This window comes from Bos indicus, chromosome 4 (genome assembly GCF_029378745.1).
Source record: "Bos indicus isolate NIAB-ARS_2022 breed Sahiwal x Tharparkar chromosome 4, NIAB-ARS_B.indTharparkar_mat_pri_1.0, whole genome shotgun sequence".
Classification (NCBI taxonomy): domain Eukaryota; kingdom Metazoa; phylum Chordata; class Mammalia; order Artiodactyla; family Bovidae; genus Bos; species Bos indicus.
In genome coordinates this window covers 48,489,822-48,508,472 of record NC_091763.1, presented here as the reverse complement: position 1 = coordinate 48,508,472, position 18,651 = coordinate 48,489,822, and the positions used below count along the sequence as shown (strand labels likewise).

Below are 18,651 nucleotides of genomic sequence, written 5' to 3'. Positions count from 1 at the left end.
TAATCTACTCTTTGTTTCCAACATTTAAAATAGATACTCCTTGACATTACAAAAAGCTCACAAGGATAAAGCAGATACCATCCCAGTAGAACATATTTTCCTAATCCCTGTCTTATTCCTTATAGACCTGGTCACCACATAGTAAGAGTAAACCATACCAGTAACTGTTGACAAATTAAATACAAAACTCAATTTTAAAACACCCTTAATAATATAGCACATATGGAAAGGAGGTAATTTTATGAAATAAATGACTCATTTGTATTGTATAAATGTCAAAGATGATCTGTTTGAATCTTATCTTGTGGTTTTCAACCAAAAAACTTAGTTATAAATAAAAGAATGTCATTTTTTTCAAACCAAACATGGTAGTACTTCATTTGTCCTCTATCTTTAGAGAAGAAGGTATTTCAGAGGTGAATTTTCCAAACAATAATTTATCCATTTCAATGCCCAAACTCACTTAGGATAGAAACGCTTTCAGCTGTGTCCTGTACTTACCCACCCATGTAATGTAGGTGGTACCCAGTATGAGTGTGTGTTAAGTCGCTTGAATCACGTCTAACTCTTTGCAACCCTATGGACTACAGCCCGCCAAGCTCCTCTGCCCAGGGTTTTCCAGGCAAGAATACTGGAGTGGGTTGCCATACCTTTCTCTAGGGGATCTTCCAATCCCAAGGATCGAACTCGCATCTCCTGCATTGCAGGCAGAGTCTTTACTGCTGAGCCACGGGGGAAGTATCCAGTGTAGGGAACCAAATCTAAATTCTTGCCAATGGCTAAGGTCTCCCTCAATGTGAATATGCAGGAGGTTACTAAGGTATCTCTAGGATACCAACAAATATAAAGCAATTTGCTCCTCTTCTAAATGGCTCCATGATGACAAGTTCTTATATCTCAGTGTTATGAGTTTTCATGTCTTTATTAAAAACTATCATCCCTTCCCGTTTTGAGTCTCCTTCCCTGGTGGTTCAGACAGTAAAGCATCTGGCTGCAATGCAGAAGACCCGGGTTTGATCCCTGGGTGGGGAAGATCCCCTGGAGAGGGAATGGCAACCCACTCCAGTATCCCACTCCAGTATTCTTGCCTGGAGAAGCTCATGGACAGAGAAGCCTGGTGGGCTACAGTCTGTGGGGTCACAGAGTCGGACACGACTGAGTGATTTCACTTTTACCCAAGTTCTAAATCACTTCTTCTAAACTGTGGCTGGCAAACCAGATAACCATGTAATTAGTAATTTATCAAGCGCAGAAATAAACAAATTTGGGTAAGAGTTTCCATACATTAGCCACACTGGGATTTTAAATTCAGCCACTCAGAGGATATTTCCATTTACTTCCTAGTTCTTGATTTTATCATATGGCTGTTTTCTGGGAAAATGACTGATAAATAAGTTATTACTCTATAGCAATTATTCTTTTCATACCTTCTTATCCAATCCATTTTTTAAATGTCACCATTAGTAAGCAAAATCCATAAGGAGACTTACCTGAGGCACGCCTTGTAAATCGGTTTATTACTGGAGCTGAAAGAGAAAAGTGGGATAATATGCTTAGATAAAATTCTAATTTATCCAAAACCCTGAAAAGGAACTAAACTGCTAATGATCCCATAAGTTAAATAGGAGGAAGATCTGAATGAATAACAAGTGCTAGAAGAAATATATAAATATATGAAAATTAAATGTTTAAATTTAATACTAGACAAGGAAATATAAATTAAAACCAATATTTCATCTGTTAAATAGTGCCTCCAAAACTCTTTAAATGAAAATCCCTAGCTATGTGTGGCTGAAACTACTTACATAGTACAGTACAAATCTATATAATAGTTTTATAAACAATTTGGCAATTACATGAAGTATCATAAAAGGTTTATCTCCTTTAAAAAAATTAATTCAACTTTTAAGAGAGTTATCTCAAAGAAATATTACTAGAAAAGGAAAAAGCTATTTAACAGCATCACTTTCACAGTGAAAAAATCTGGAAACAAAACTAATGTTCACATATGCTGATATCATTATTAGGTAAAGATAGTATATTGTTGATATTCTCAGATTTAATATTTGTAGTATTGACAATTTTTGTGTTCAACCCAAAAGTCCATGACATGCAAATCTGTCTGCAGGAGGCTACAATTTCAGGCTGGGTGTGGGAGTGTACTGCTCTACTGGTAAGCCCACCCTTGGCCCACTTCCCACACTCAACTCAGCTCTGTTGTTTTTTCTTGGTTTTGTTTCTAACTATCTCAAGAAATGAGGGTTTTTTTTTTTTAAGCTTTTTTTCTTGATAGAAGCAGCTAAGTTTACAGTTCATATTATGTACAGAAAGAACACCAGGTACTAACTACAGAGTATATTTTAGTAGCAGGATGTCATGGGTCCACTGTAATACTTTCTAATACTTCAATACTTTTAAAACAGTCATTATAAAGATGGTCTACACTATGGAAAGAGGTCAAATAAAAAAAGAAGACTAAAATTTTTGTCAGCATTATGTCAAACAACACAAAAATTACAGACGCTTAGGAATAAGTACTAGAAGAAAATTCTCTCAAATGTTTTACACTAGTCCTTGCAACTATGCCTTTAAATATCAGCACCTCCACATTACTGATGACAACATTTTACAGTAAGGCTCAGACATACTGACTAGTTTGCTTTAGATCACACAGCCACACTGTGGCAGAACTTGAGTATTTGAACTTAAGCACTTCTAGGACCAAAATGCTTCCCACCAAGAGCAGAAGGCAAAAATACTGACACCTGAAATCATAAAGTACTAGGTTATTTCCTCCCATATTGATCTCCACTTTTAATGAGGATTCATTCTGTGAAATAATTCACAAACCCAATTATTAAAATACTATAGTTTATAGCAAAATTATATCCTCTCAAATGATCAAGATACAAAATTTCCACTATTTACATACCAAATTAATTCAACCATATAGCTGCAAAGTCACAAATCACTTAAAAAATCTTTCATCAGATAAACTGTAGTTATATTTTAGATATCACACACACACAAAAATGTCCACCAGTTTTCTTGGATATTTTCCAACCTCTTTTTCACAACTCCTTCAGCACCTAGTCTAAAGGAAGCCTCCCCAAGCCAGCCATAAGGACGGGAAAGGAGGGAGTGCAAAAAACTTCAACCACAAGAATGCAGAATAGACAGGGCAGGCTGACCAGAGCAAGATGAAGGTAAAAGCATATCTCAGCTCCGGGGTGAAAACACAGCAGATACTCTCTGCCTCCTGCTCCAGCCTCTCCTCTAGACAATGAAGTCACAGCACAATGAGCTTCTGGTCTGAAATTCTGGGATGTCTTTGTCCCCTTGGGGTCCCTCAGGTTTGTGTGTCTTTCTGAAGTGTTGGAGGCAGAGACAGATTTTCAAGGAAGTGACACTGCCTTCTTGGAGGTGTACTCTAAGTTTGTGGGAGCAATTTTTAAAACCGTCTTAGTAATTCAGAGGACATCTTTGACATTTGACAGACGATTTGACATTGACAGTTCTATACAACAAAGAACTGTCCTAAATCCCACAACTTTCATGCTTTCACATATCCAACTGCACATTCATGTTGGCAAGCAAGTCAACTTACAACCATCTGAGACTAGATTCCAACACTGTTTACTATTTAAGTACAGTACTTCCCTGGTGGCACAGTGGTAAAGAATCCAGCCGCCAATGCAGGAGACATGGGTTTGATCCCTGGTCCAGGAAGACCCCACATGCTGTGGAGCAACTAAGCTCATGCACCACAACTACTGAGCCTGTGTTCTAGAGCCCGGGGCTCAACAACAAGAGACGCCCCCACAAAGAGAGGCCTGCCCACTGCAACGAGAGGGTAGCTCCTGCTTGCTGCAGCTAAAGAAAAGCCCAGCCCATGCAGCAACGAAGACCCACCCAGCACAGCCAAAAAATAAATAAATAAGATTTTTTTTTTATATGCTGCTGCTGCTAAGTCGCTTCAGTCGGGTGCGACTCTGTGCGACCCCATAGATGGCAGCCCACCAGGCTCTGCCGTCCCTGGGATTCTCCAGGCAAGAACACTGGAGTGGGTTGCCATTTCCTTCTCCAATGCATGAAAATGAAAAGTGAAAGTGAAGTCACTCAGTCGTGTCCGACTCTTCGTGACCCCATGGACTGCAGCCTACAAGGCTGCTCTGTCCATGGGATTTTCCAGGCAAGAGTACTGGAGTGGGGTGCCATTGCCTTCTCCATTTTTTAATATATACAAGTACAATTATTAGATGCAGTTTTAATATACATAAAACTTTCTGCAACACAAATACGACATAAATCAAAGGAATTGGGTGGGCTTCTGGTATTTTGTTTGGAGTTATATTAATATTCGTTCATCATTTCAAAAAATCATGTCACTACTATATTTGGGGTATCTGAATGGCCAGTAGAATACACCTGATTAGACTACATTTGCAGCTTTCATGTTCTTAGGGATTCAACAAGTGAGAGACTCTAACTATGCCTCCCTGTGTACATGTAAGCACATGCCTGCTGCAACACATTACTATAAATTACTTGCCTCTGTTTCTCCTTTATATTTTTGCTAAAATTTTAAATTGTGGGTAGAGAGGTTCTATGACAATGACTTCTGTCTCCCATAGTAAACGGGGCACAGGACTGGGTAGTTAAAAAGATGGGGGCACCAAGCATATGCTATGCAGTTGTCAAGGTAAACACTGGGTTTTGACAAAATTACCAAAATTCCATCCAATCCCTCATAATCATATCCCTTCATATCCACTTGCAGGGATAAAACACAAATGTTTCCTGCATCAGCTCTTGGCAAACCAACAGTAACCTTCACCATTTTTCTTGTTTTTTTTTTTTTTTTTCAGTCCAGCAGCCAAACCTAGGGAAGAACGTTGAGATTCAGGGTGGAGGCCTCACTGGAAGTAAAGCAATGTGTATCTGGGCAGGGTGTGCCTGGTGTTTTCTCTCTCAGGAACCCAAGTACAGGGAAGAGGAGCAGGGGGAAGGTGAAGAAGGACGCACCACTGGGCACCAACTAGGGTCAGGAGGCGTGGGCTCCACTGCCAGCCCCATAGCCTTCCAGGAAACCATGGATGAATCATGTAACTTTGAGCTAAATTCTCAACTTAAAAAATATGCAAAGTAACATCTGCCCTCCTTAATGCAAGAGGGTTTTAAGAAAAAATAAACATCTTTTTGAAAGTGCCTATAAACTACAAATTCCTATTCAAATATAAAAGATTGATGTTTATTTATTGTGAGCTAATATTACCAATTTTAACATTATCACTTTTTAAATATACAAAGAGCAGAACAAATTGACAAAAAAGTTAACAGATGATGTTTTAAAATCTGCTAAGTCAAAGTAGGTTTTCGCAGACTCTTGGTTTCCACCTTTAGATTTTCTTATTCTGTGGATCCCTGATGGCTCAGTTGGTAAAGAATCCGCCTGTAATGCAGGAGACCCCGGTTTGACTCCTGAGTCGGGGAGATCCGCTGGAGATGGGATAGGCTACCCACTCCAGTAATCTTGGGCTTCCCTTGTGGCTCAGCTGGTAAGGAATGCACCCTGCAATGCGGGAGACCTGGGTTCAATTTCTGGGTTGGGAAGATCCTCTGGAGAAGGGAAAGGCTACCCACTCCAGTATTCTGGCCTGGAGAATTCCATGGGCTGTATAGCTCATTGGGTCACAAAGAGTGGGACATGACTGAGTGACTTTCACTTTCACTTTCCTATTCTATGGATATTCCGGGAGTGTATTTATACACACACACACACACCAATATTAGGAGAATATAGAAGGAAAAATATAGCAAATGTACTATCTGCCTGGAGAAACAAACAAATATGATTTAAGAATATACTAAATGCCTCTAACATTTGAAACAGATATAACCTATGATCTTAATGAATCCTCAAGGGAAAATACAGAAATGTTTATATAGGTTTGATTTTCTCCCAAGTGACATTCCAGCAGAATACTGAGAGTCCTGTGTTGCTATGAATATCTTCGTGCTTATCTAACCAGAGATTCTGTCGGTTTCCAAACTAGATGGGTCTTAATTCCTCCGCCCCCAGGAGACACAGAAGTGTAGCTGATTCAAGTCGTCTTTAATCCTGGAGCATCCTTACAAGAAAAACGCTCCATTACTTGAAGATGGCTGAATAAGCCTCTCTATTCCTAGCAGGGAAAACAACCTCCCACACCTGTGACTCCCCACCAGTGCCAGCGGGACCTGCTTATCTTCTCACTTCTTTTTGCCTGAAGCCCAAGATAAGCAGTGCCTGGCAGATAAGAGGCACTGATTCAACAGCTGTGGGTTAATCCATCAACTCTGTGAAGTAAACAGAGCAAGTCTCCTTGTCCCACTTACTCTGCTGTTTATTGGATGTGGATGCTGGGCACTGGGAATGTGACAGAGTCCTTGCCTCTGAAGAGCTTGACCAAGTCGGGAGGTATTTTCAAATACTATGGCTGCAAGGGCTTACACCACATAAGCAGAAATTTCACAGAAAACTAGAAAACTCAAGAAATTCTATGAAAACAAATGCAGTCAACTGAAAGTATGAACCAATGAGTTTGGCCTTCAAAAAGAAAAGCCAGGTTGACAGTCATACAGATAGTTTGCATCTCTGAGCATAATGCTGGGAAAGAAGTCCCATGCAAGTTAAAGAAGTAAGAGCCCTGAGTTGTGATTTATGGTCATTAAATACACACACACACACACACACACACACACACACACACACACACACACACAGAGAGCCACTCTATATGGTAGCCACATTGGTTAAATACTCTTTGCAGAAAAGAGTTCATGTACCCTGAAGTAAGATGTACACAACAGTCTTGGAGTCAGCACAATAATTAACATCCCCAGCCTCATGAGTCACCTTTTCTAGAATAAACATTTTCCAAATCTGCTCTCTAAATAAAAGATTCTAGAAATTATGTTAACTGAAACCATGTTAGGTAATTATTTTTGACAGAATAAATACTTGGCTCAGAGTAAATTTCTCTTATGCCTGAGCTATAAGGCTCACCTTTGAAGGAAGGAGAATTTAACTTTTTTAAAAGATCAACAGCCACTAAAGCAAATAAACAACAAAACCTGAAATATTGTGCTAATTAACCAAACAAACACAATTTTCAAACTTCTTTATACATGCTTACTTTCTGACATTGCAAAGGACCACTTATTTATTTTCTGTGTCTTTGTTAAAGCCATGTCCCCTCAAAGTACTTCTGATCAGACATGATGGGAACTATTTGAGAAGCAAGTGTTGGAGGGACCAGTTTTCTTTTTCCTTTTCGATTACATAACGTGAGATTTAGGTGTCCTATCTACCCATATACATGGAGCATGGCTGGAATAGGGCAGAATGAGATGAAACACAGACGTTTAGCTTTTTTTAAATGCCACCTTTAAGAACCACTAAAGAGATGCATAGTCTCATTCTATTCACAAAGCAAACTCCTCAAAATATAACTGATACTCTAAAATACCGAGCTAATAGAATATAACTATTACTTTAGGGGAAAAAACACTCTTGGTTTACTTTTGCTTATGAATGAACTTGATTCTCCACTTTTTAATTCATGAGGACTTTACCAAAAATACCCTCTTAGGACCGGAAGAAAAATTCAGCTTCAGCTATAAGAGTTGATGTAATAACAATGTCCAGAAAGAGGCTCCCAATACTTTAAGGATTTTGAAATGTGGACTCTGAAATAAAACTGGATATGGGAAAGGCCATTGTCAAAATTACATCAATGCAATCTCTGCTTCTGCATATGCTAAAACTGTCTCTTCTAAACCTGTAAGATCAAATACGTGTAAAGGGCAGATTTACAGAGACTAATGTTTTGTTCCTAATGTTTTGTTTGTTAAGAGTGAACAATCCAGACTAGACCACTAAGAATACTACAAAAACCAAAAGCTAGGAGAGTTCAAATCCTCACACATCCCTGAAGGCACAATAAAATCAGACCTAAAAAAGAGTAGTTAAGAAAAATATAAGGGCTCTGAAATGAAGACAAAACTATCAGGAAATGTGATTAAGGTTGGCCTAATCACAAAAGTACAGTTTCAGAAAACACTACCTTGTCTTCACAGAATGATGTTCCTGCTATTCTAGGCTCAGCTCAAATGCCTCCTAAAAAGAGGAGGACTTTCTCTGAATACTCAGTTTAACCCCATGCTGCTGCTGCTAAGTCACTTCAGTCGTGTCCGACTCTGTGCGACCCCATAGACGGCAGCCCACCAGGCTCCCCCATCCCTGGGATTCTCCAGGCAAGAACACTGGAGTGGGTTGCCATTTCCTTCTCCACGTGCAGGTCCTCTCAAATGTCAGTACTATCTAAAGATACCTTTCATTGCTGTTGTTCAGTAGCTCAGTAGTGTCCAACTCTTTGCGACCCCATGGACTACAGCATGCCAGGCTTATCCGTCCTTCATTATCTCCTGGAGTTTGTTCAAACCCATGTCCACTGATTTGGTGATGCCATCCAATCATCTTGTGCATTATGTTTACTGTGTGTTTCCTCCCGTGCTACCGAGAGGGCAGCATCCTTCCTTGTCTGTTTCACTACTGTATACCCAGCACCTAGAACTCTGCTTACTAAGTATTTAACTCAACAAATACTGAATGAATAGTGCTATTGAAAATTTAATATAAGGTTATTTCCTGATACTTAAAGATTATTTGGACAAATGTAAGTGATAATTTATACACACATTAAATTTATGAAACTCATAAAATACTATACTGGTTGGAACATAAAATCAACTTTAAAATGGTAGAGTTAGACTGGCCTTTGACTTTTTGTACAAGCAGTAAAATGCAATCCCATTTATGACCCATAATTAGAAAAATTCAACCCAGCTGCTGCTGCTGCTGCTAAGTCGCTTCAGTCGTGTCCGACTCTGTGCGACCCCAGAGACAGCGGCCCACCAGGCTCCCCCATCCCTGGAATTCTCCAGGCAAGAACTTCTCCAATGCATGAAAGTGAAAAGTGAAAGTGAAGTCGCTCAATTGTGTCCGACTGTTCGTGACCCTATGGACTGCAGCCTACCAGGCTCCTCCATCCATGGGATTTTCCAGGCAAGTGTACTGGAGTGGGGTGCCATTGCCTTCTCCAACCCAGCTGCTAGTTTCCAACAAAAATAATGAAAAATTTCACAAGTTAATCAGTGCAGAAAGCAAAGGCACTTTTCAACTAAAATGTGGGAAAGAGGCTTTTAAGAACATCCATGTTTCGAACGGTTTTATTTTTAATCAAGGTGAAAATGACATACAATGAAGTGCACAATTCACTGAGTTCTGACAAATGTATACACCTATGTAACCAACATTCCAATCAATATACAAAACATTTCCAACACCCTGGAAAATTTCCCCCAACTCCTTACAGTCAATTCCTACTATCCCTTAGGAAACTACTATTAGTATTTCTACCACCATAGCTTAGTTTTGCCTGTCTCTGAATTTCATACAAATGTGAGATTTATTCTCACTGCTGAGAAGATCAATAGTTTGTTCTTTTTTATTGCTAAGTAGTATTTCATTGTGTGAATGCACTACAATTTGTCTATCCATTCTCCTGTTGATGATTTTTTCCAATCTGGGCCATTCTGAATAAAACTTCTATAAATATTTTTTTACAAATCTTTTTGTGAACATATGCATTTCTCATGTAGATACCTAGAAGGAGCTTCCCTGGTAGCTCAGCTGGTAAAACATCTGCCCGCAATGCAGGAAACCCTGGTTTGATTCCTGGGTCAGGAAGATTCCCTGAAGAAAGCATAGGCTTCCCACTCCAGTATTCATGGGCTTCCCTGGTGTCTCAGATGGTAAAGAATCTACCTGGAATGTGGAACACATGGGTTTGATCCCTGAGTTGGGAAGATCCCCTGGAGGAGGGAATGATAACCCACTCCAGTATTCTTGCCTGGAGAATCCCCAGGTACAGAGGTGCCTGGCAGGCTATGGTCCCTAGGGGTTGCAAAGGGTCAGACACAACTGAGTGACCAAGTACAGCACAGCACAGATACCTAGAGTGGGACTGCTGGGTCATAGGTAAATAAATATTTAACCTTATAAAAAATCTGCTGATTTCTTGTTTGTACCATTTCATCCTCTCATGTAATAACCAAGAATTTCAGTTACCTTATATCTTTGCTAACGTAAGACATGTCTTCTATTTTAGCTATTCTTGTGTGCTTAGAGGAATCTCATTGTGATTTTAATGCTAATTTCCTTAATAATCAAAGTTACTGAGCACTCTCCCATGGGTTTACTGGCCATTCTCATGTCTTCTTTATTAAACTGTTTAAGTCTTTTGCTCAGTTTGATTAGAGCCTTATTATTATTGAGATTTAACAGCTCCTTATATATATTCCAATAAAAATAAATTAGAATATGTAAGGGAAAAAACACAATTATAATAGCAACAAAAAATAATAAGTAACTTAGAAATAAAGTTAAGAAAAGACAAGAAAATCCTTTATGGAGAAAATTACAGAACACTGAAGAAATGAAAGGAAAACTGAATAAATGGAGATACGCAATGTTCATGGACAGAAAGATTCAGTATCATTTAAAGAAGCTTATCCTAAAAGTTCTGTGGGATAATAGAAGCCCATGGGTGGTTAAACAATTCTGAAGAAAAATAAGGTAAAAATTACTTCAGTTCAGTCGCTCAGTCGTGTCCGACTTTGCAATCCCACGGACTGCAGCACTCCAGGCCTCCCTGTCCATCACCAACTCCTGGAGCTTACTCAAACTCATGTCCATTGAGTTGGCGATGCCATCCAACCATCTCATCCTCTGTCGTCCCCTTCTCCTCTTGCCTTCAATCTTTCACAGCATCAGAGTCTTTTCAAATGAGTCAGTTCTTCGCATAAGGTGGCCAAAGTTTTGGAGTTTCAGTTTCAGCATCAGTCCTTCCAATGAATATTCAGGACTGATTTCTTTTAGAATGGACTAGTTGGATCTTCTTGCAGTCCAAAGGACTCTCAAGAGTCTTCTCCAACACCACAGTTCAAAAGCATAATTCTTCGGCACTTGGCTTTCTTTACAGTCCAACTTTCACATCCACATCACAACTTTCCATACTAGTGGAAAAATCATAGCCTTGACTAGATGGATCTTTGTTGGCAAAGTAATGTCTCTGCTTCTTAATATGCTATCTAGGTTAGTCATCAGAGAAGGCAATGGCACCCTACTCCAGTAGTCTTGCCTGGAAAATCCCATGGATGGAGGAGCCTGGTAGGCTGAAATCCATGGGGTCGCTATGAGTCGGACACTACTGAACGACTTCACTTTCACTTTTCACTTTCATGCATTGGAGAAGGAAATGGCAACCCACTCCAGTGTTCTTGCCTGGAGAATCCCAGGGATGGGGGAGCCTGGTGGGCTGCCGTCTATGGGGTCGCACAGAGTCGGACACGACTGAAGCAACTTAGCAGCAGCAGCAGCAGGTTGGTCATAACTTTTCTTCCAAGTTTGAGTTAAGTGTCTTTTAATTTTATGGCTACAGTCACCATCTGCAATGATTTTGGAGCCCCAAAAAATAAAGTAAAAATTACTTACCCTACCACAAATCAGGACCATATAAACTCGTATTAAGATAAAAATATTAAAATGAAAGAATGGACAAATGAATAGAACAGAATAGCCTTTAAGTACATTCACATAAAAATGAGAAACTGATGTTTAAAAGTCAGTGAGGGAAAAAGTAAAAAAATGATGCATATTCTTAAAAAATGAAATGAGATTCTCATCTCACACCATGCACAAAAATAAATTATAGATAGATTAAAACCTTAAGTGTGAAACTCAAGACTTTTTCATTTTTACAAGAAAATGAAGGGATTATCTTTTTAATGTGGGGCAGAGATGGATTTCTTAAGGCACAAAAAAGTGTAAGTATAAAGGAAAGGATTAATGTTAGCCTATAATAAAATCAAGAAATTATGTTCTTGAGTGAAAAGGCATGAACATGAGTGAAAAGAGTGGAACAAGTGAAGGAAATTAAGAGGTAAACCTCCATTTACAAAACAAGTGAGTCATGGGGATGACATATACAGCAAGGAGACTATAATCAATAATAATGTATTGATAATATCTTTGTACGATGACAAATGGTAACTAGACTTATTGTGGTAATCAATCTGCAACATGTAGAAATATCAAATCTCTATGTTATGCATCAAGAACTAACAGAGTGTTTGCTGTAGGTCAATTATTCTTCAACAAACAAACAAATAAACAAACTCATAGAGAGATCAGATTTATGGTTACCAGAGGCAGAGGTTGAGAGGAGGAGCAATTGGATGAAGATAGTCAAATAGTTTAAACTTCCAGTTAGAGGATGAGTAAGTATTAGGGACGTAATGCGCAATAAGATCTATATAATTAACACTACTGTATGTTATATATGAACGTTCTTAAGACAGTGAATCCTAAGAGTTCTCATCATAAGGAAAAAAAATTTTTTTCTTTCATTTTACATCTATATGAGATGATGGATGTTCACTAAACCTAGTGTGATAATCATTTTATGATGTACATAAATCAAACCATTATACTGGACACCTTAAATTTACACAGTGCTGTATGTTGATTATATCTCAGTAACACTAGAGGACAAAACAAAGAAAACTCTGTTCAAACTACGCTACTGTAAATAAAATGAAAAGACAAGCCCAAGACTGGGAGAAGATATTTTTTAATGCATGTTACCAACAAAGAATTAGTAAACAGAAGATGGATGGATGGATGGATGGATGGGGAAAGAAAAGGAACACCCTTACAAATCAGTAAGAACAACACAGTCAGATAGGAAAAATGGCAATAAAAAATTATTTTTCACAGAAAATGAACTACAAATATGATCAGTGAACATAAAAAAGATGTTCAAGATCAACAATAATCAAGGAAAAGCAAATTCAATTCACGAGATCGCAAGATAATATCCATCCTATTGGCAAAGCTGCTTAAATTCCAACAACATCAAATGGTAGCTTAAATGTGCAGAACTAGAAATTCTCACACTACTGCTGAGGGTGAAAACTGGATAACAGCTTTGCAGAGCAAATAAGGCAAAATGAGGTACAGTGAAAGCTGTGTGTTCCCTCCAACCAGCCTTTCTACACTTAGATATATAACCTGGAGCAGTAATCCTCGAACTTCAGTCTCAAAACCTCTTTACGTTCTTAAAAATTATTTGTTTATATGAGTGATAATCATGAATATATATTGTATAAGAAATTAAAATTGTTTTAAAATTATTTCACTTAAAAATGAACAGTAAGACAACTACACATTATTATAAATAACATATTCTTATGGAAAATAACTACATTCTCCAAAACAAAAAAAATTAATAAAAAGAATGGCTATTTTACGTTTTTTTACAAATCTGGCATAATAGAAGACAATTGGGTTCTCACATCTACTTCTGCATTCAATCTGCTGCAATAGTATACATTATGTACCCTCTGGAAAATTCCATTATATACTTATGAGAGAATGAGGGGGAAGGCAAAGAACTTATTATATATTATTATTATAGTTATTTTCAATCCATAGGCTCCCTGAAAAGGTCAAGGAGTAGGAGAGGAATGGTCCTCCAGGGGTCCCCACACTTTAATAAACTTGAGTACATTTGCATAATACACATACATGCACACACACATCATGCTCATCAGAGCACTGTAATAACAAATAATTAGAAACAAGCAAAATATTTATCGAAGAACGGATAAACTGTCTATTTACATAAGGGTATACTAACAGTTTAAAAGAAGTAAACAAGGGCTACATGAATCAATGTAATATCTCAAACACTGTTCTCAAAAACAAGCTGAAGAATGATAATTTACATAAATGAAACTTTTATAAGTGGTACAATTATACAAACTTGGAATATATGCAAAATAGCATTATTCCTAATCTATAAATAGATGCCTTTGTAGTAACAGTACAGAAACAAAAATAGGAAATAAAGACACCAAATTCATCATAGTGGTGGTTATCTATGGAGAAGGAAGTTAAGAGAATGGGTAAGAGAGGGACACACAAGAAAACTACTGTATGTATAATTATTTTCTTAAAAGAAAAAAAAAAAAACCTGAAGGGTTAAGATGTTAGAATCTGTTAGAGACAGGGGGTAGTTTTTATGAGTATTCATTTTTGTATATTGGAAACACCTCATAATTATAAGAAAGAGAAAGAAAGAGAAGAGAGAGAAAAAAAATTTCTCCTCTACTTGGTTTTGGAGATAAAAATCTCTCGGTACATAAAAATCTCTCAATACTCTCAGTCCAACCAGATTAGTTTACACTGCATTTTTTTTACTTTGTTACCTTTGACATATAAAAACAATACATGTAAGGCATGCAACTTGATATTTTGGCATATGTATACACTGTAAAAAAAAAATCACCACAATGAAGCTAAACAATTTAACTATCACCTCTATATAGTCACCATTCTGTATGTGTGAAGATTTTAATTAAGATCAATTTTCTCAGCCAATTTCAAGCATCCAGTACAGTACTGGTAACTGTCACCTTGCTATATACTTAGATTCCCAGAACTCATTCACCTTGCATAACTGAAGCTTTGTACTCTTTCAATAACTGAAGCTTTGTACTCTTTCAATGCTAAATATGCTCCTAAATATATTTCACAAAATATCCTTTCACAAATGAGTTTTTCTTAAAATTTGAACACTAAAATATCTTCTGAATTCTTTTTAAGGAACTATTAGGAATCAAAGATCCTAATATTGCTTAGTTGATAAACTGTTGTTGCTGCTGCTGCTGCTGCTAAGTCGCTTCAGTCGTGTCCGACTCTGTGCGACCCCATAGACGGCAGCCCACCAGGCTCCCCCATCCCTGGGATTCTCCAGGCAAGAACACTGGAGTAGGTTGCCATTTCCTTCTCCAATGCATGAAAGTGAAAAGTGAAAGTGAAGTCGTTCAGTCGTGTCCGACTCTTAGCGACCCCATGGACTGCAGCCTACCAGGCTCCTCCATCCATAGGATTTTCCAGGCAAGAGTACTGGAGTGGGGTGCCATTGCCTTCTCCAAACTGTTGTTAATGACAGTCAAATAAGATATCAAAGACCTGTGAAAAACTCCATGTAAAAACAAAGATCCAAAAGAACTGTCTTTTTCTTTCTAAAAATCTATTAAGACAGTAATTTGTAGTGGAGCAAGTACAGAATGATGGGTTTTCAGAATAAAATCATTCTAACATAAAACTTAGGTACAAAAGTTTGTCCCACCATAAGCTTTCTTTCATAAATATTATGACATAAGGAAATGGAAACAAGCTGTCAATTTAATGCAACCAATTTTCCCAATTTCTATTTCAGGCACACGTTCATGTTTTTACTATAAGCATCTGCCTCACTTAAATAAAGTACCTATTATCAATACCCTTACCTACTCTTTCCCAAGTTGTTTTAAAATGACTTATTAAAACTTGACTAAAACCATAAACTGGGAGATTTTACACACACAAATTTATTTATTCTACCAGTTAAACACTGATTGTCAAGGAAGGAGATGGTGTGAAAACAAAGCAGAGCTTTGCCTTTTTTCCCTTATTTTTCTTTCAAGTCAGACTATTTACCTTGCATTTCAAATAGAATTAAAGGAGGACTTGAGATTTAAAAGAGCAAGGGGTTTTAAAGTTTGAAACACTTGGCTGAAAGATCTAAAAACTTTAGTTTTATACTTTTCATTAATAACTTTTTCTTTAAGTACCATTACTATGCTGACTTGAAAGTAATCTCCAGTGTCTTACAGTCTCAATCAAGTTTCATTTTTTTTAATTTATTTTTAATTGAAGGATAACTGCTTTACAATGTTGTGTTGGTTTCTGCTGTACAAAAATGAATCAGCCGTAAGTGTACATATATCCCCTCCCTCTTGGGCCTCCCTTCCACATCCCCATCCTACCCACCTAGGTCATCACAGAGCACCAGGGTGAGCTGTGTTCAAACTTAATTTTTAAAAACTGTCATGTTCTGACTTCTAAAACTTGCCTTTCCTTCCTTCCTTCCTTTTCTTATTTTTTAACAAATCCATATATAAGGCTAGTATATGTCAGACACTGTTAACTCATTTAACCCTCTGAGGTAAGTACTGTCATAATTCCCATTTCACAGATGAGGAAACTGAGGCGTAGATGGTAAAGTAACTTGCTCAAGGTTCCAAAAGTTATAAATGGCAGAATCAAGATTCAAACCCAGAGCTTATGCCAAACAAGGGTATATTTTTTTTAAAGTTTTCACTGTTTCTGATTTTTCAGCATTACTTTAAAAATTTTCAGCACTAAAAGCAATCTGTTTTCCATAAACTACCAGACTTAAGAAGTATAAGGCAGAGGAAAGGGGCTCTACTGACCATGTTTATCAAATTAGTGGAGGGGAAAAGTGGAAGGAATAATAATTGAGGTAGATGACGGTAACACATTCAGTTTAGGGCAAAATTATTTGAGTTGCTTGAAGAATATGCAAGCAGAGGTGGCTGGTAAGCAGGTAGATTCATTGAATCTTAAGGAGAGGGGAGGTCTGTGCTGGAACTACAGTTAAAACTGGAGGGCTCCAAAGAGCAAGTCAGCCCTGGGGGGTGAGCAGGATTCTCGTAATAAAGGGAAGAAGGCAGCGTCTTTCAAGGTGGTTAGGAATGAGGCAAGATGGAGAGAAAAAAGGACAAAGCAGGTTCAGGGCAACAGATGCATTTGAGATGTAACACAGGGCTCACAGAAGCAGAAGGAGAGATCAGAACGTCTACTCAGTGAGTATATGTCATTCTCAGCTGCAAGACAAGCCTGTATGCTTGTGTTGCATTTTGCAAAATGATCAAATACCAGCCAAAATATAATGCCGCCTTATTTTGTTTAATATAATGAAGTCTAAACCTATGAAACCGAAGACTAGTAAAGGCTTTTACATTTCATGGAAACACTTTAAAATGTTTAAAATATGAAAGATTATCCGAGGCTATTTTTAACATTCACATGCCCAAGAAGGTTTCGATCACTTCAGAAATATACGCTTACAGACATTTACTATTATTAGACATTCAGTATTCAACTTGAGGTTAATTAAAATGTATTTGGCCACCTAATGTGAGCAAAGCGAGATGCACACAGGAAAGTCTAGAAGGCAGGGAGCTTATTACTGCATATCCCTGCCTGCCTGTGCCAGGCACATCTGACAGCCACCAAGCTTTCTTCCTGCCATTCTGACACCTTTCATGTCAACCAGAGAATTTTGTAAGCATCTTTTGGAAGGGTGAAATGAAACTAACCTTTGGAGAAAAACGGATTTGGCAGAAAGCTAAGGAAAGAGGACTGGGTACCTATAACCAAGAGAATAGTTCAGGCAAGAATATTTGACTGCATCAATTTTGAACCACACTATGTGCCTCTACAGTGTTTTATCTACTACTCAAGGACTGCTTACAAATGAAGAGACTTTCTTTCATGCCTTTTTTCACTTAAAATGTACTTAATAGGTAATACAAGTATATGATAAGCTTTTTATCAAGTTACAAAAAGGGAGACAGTGAAGAGTCTCCCTTCTAAACAACGGTCCTCTCCAGAGACTGCTTTCCTGAGATACCCTGTGCGTGCGTGCATGCTAAGTAGCTTCAGTCATGTCCGACTCTTTGTGACCCTATGGACTGTAGCCTGCCAGGCTCTTCTGTCCATGGGATTCTCCAGGTAAGAATACTGGAGTGGGTTGCCAGGGGCTCCTCCAGGACATCTTCCTGACCCAGGGATCGCACCCATGTCTCTTGCATCTCCGCAAACAGGTTCTTTACCAGTATACCCTAAGTAACTGCATTTCTTTTAAACTATTTTAAACTTGTTCTCCCTACAGTATTGCCTGGTCCTAACCTTTTAAAATATTTTAAACTTTAAATTTTCTTCTAATTCAGACAGCATTTCCATGACTTAGTGATTCTTAACTAAACACCTATAACATGGTATGATTCTGTTTGTCACATCCCCAAAATGTGTACCAAGAACCTTAGTACTCTATAATCCAGGTAGAATTCAAGGTACAGATAGGAATACAAATTTAAAAGAAAAAGCCTGGATCTTATCTGTCATGTAGTATGATTTTATTTCCTCCTTATAAGATAGAATTTTCCTCTTTATTCTGCCGAACTTCGGTTGAGTTAAACAATTAGCTTACCTAATGAATCTCTATTTAAAAAGACAAACACAAACACACTAGGACCCTATAATTCAGGAGCTTAAAAAAGGAAGCCAAAGTTTATTACAGCCAGCTTATATATTAATAGAGTATCAGTTTAGTTGAATTGTTAGGATTGTGCTCCCCCAAATGGGGTCATGCACCCCAAGGCAGAGTATAAGGCATTCTTTAAGGGTGTAGGAAAAAATTAGAACTTGTTTACAATGACTTCTTACTTGTCCCTTTCAAAATTTATATTGTAGAATCCTTTCTCATGGGACTCCCCTGATGGCTCAGTGGTAAAGAATCTACCTACAATGCAGAAGACACAGGTTCGATCCCTGGGCTCGCAAGATCCTCTGGAAAAGGAAACGGAAACCTACTCCAGTTATCCTGCCTAGGAAATCCCATGGACAGAGAA

The 18,651-nt window shown here is 38.0% G+C and overlaps 1 protein-coding gene across 1 annotated transcript in view; it reads right to left on the bottom strand.

Moving 5' to 3' along the window:
- Nucleotides 1-18,651, bottom strand: part of PRKAR2B (protein kinase cAMP-dependent type II regulatory subunit beta) — a 102,626-nt gene that overhangs the window by 74,923 nt on the left and 9,052 nt on the right. The window contains exon 2 of the mRNA XM_019958673.2: nt 1,491-1,526. Within this exon, the coding sequence (XP_019814232.2) occupies nt 1,491-1,526 (36 nt within the window). The remainder of the gene's footprint in view (nt 1-1,490; nt 1,527-18,651) is intronic.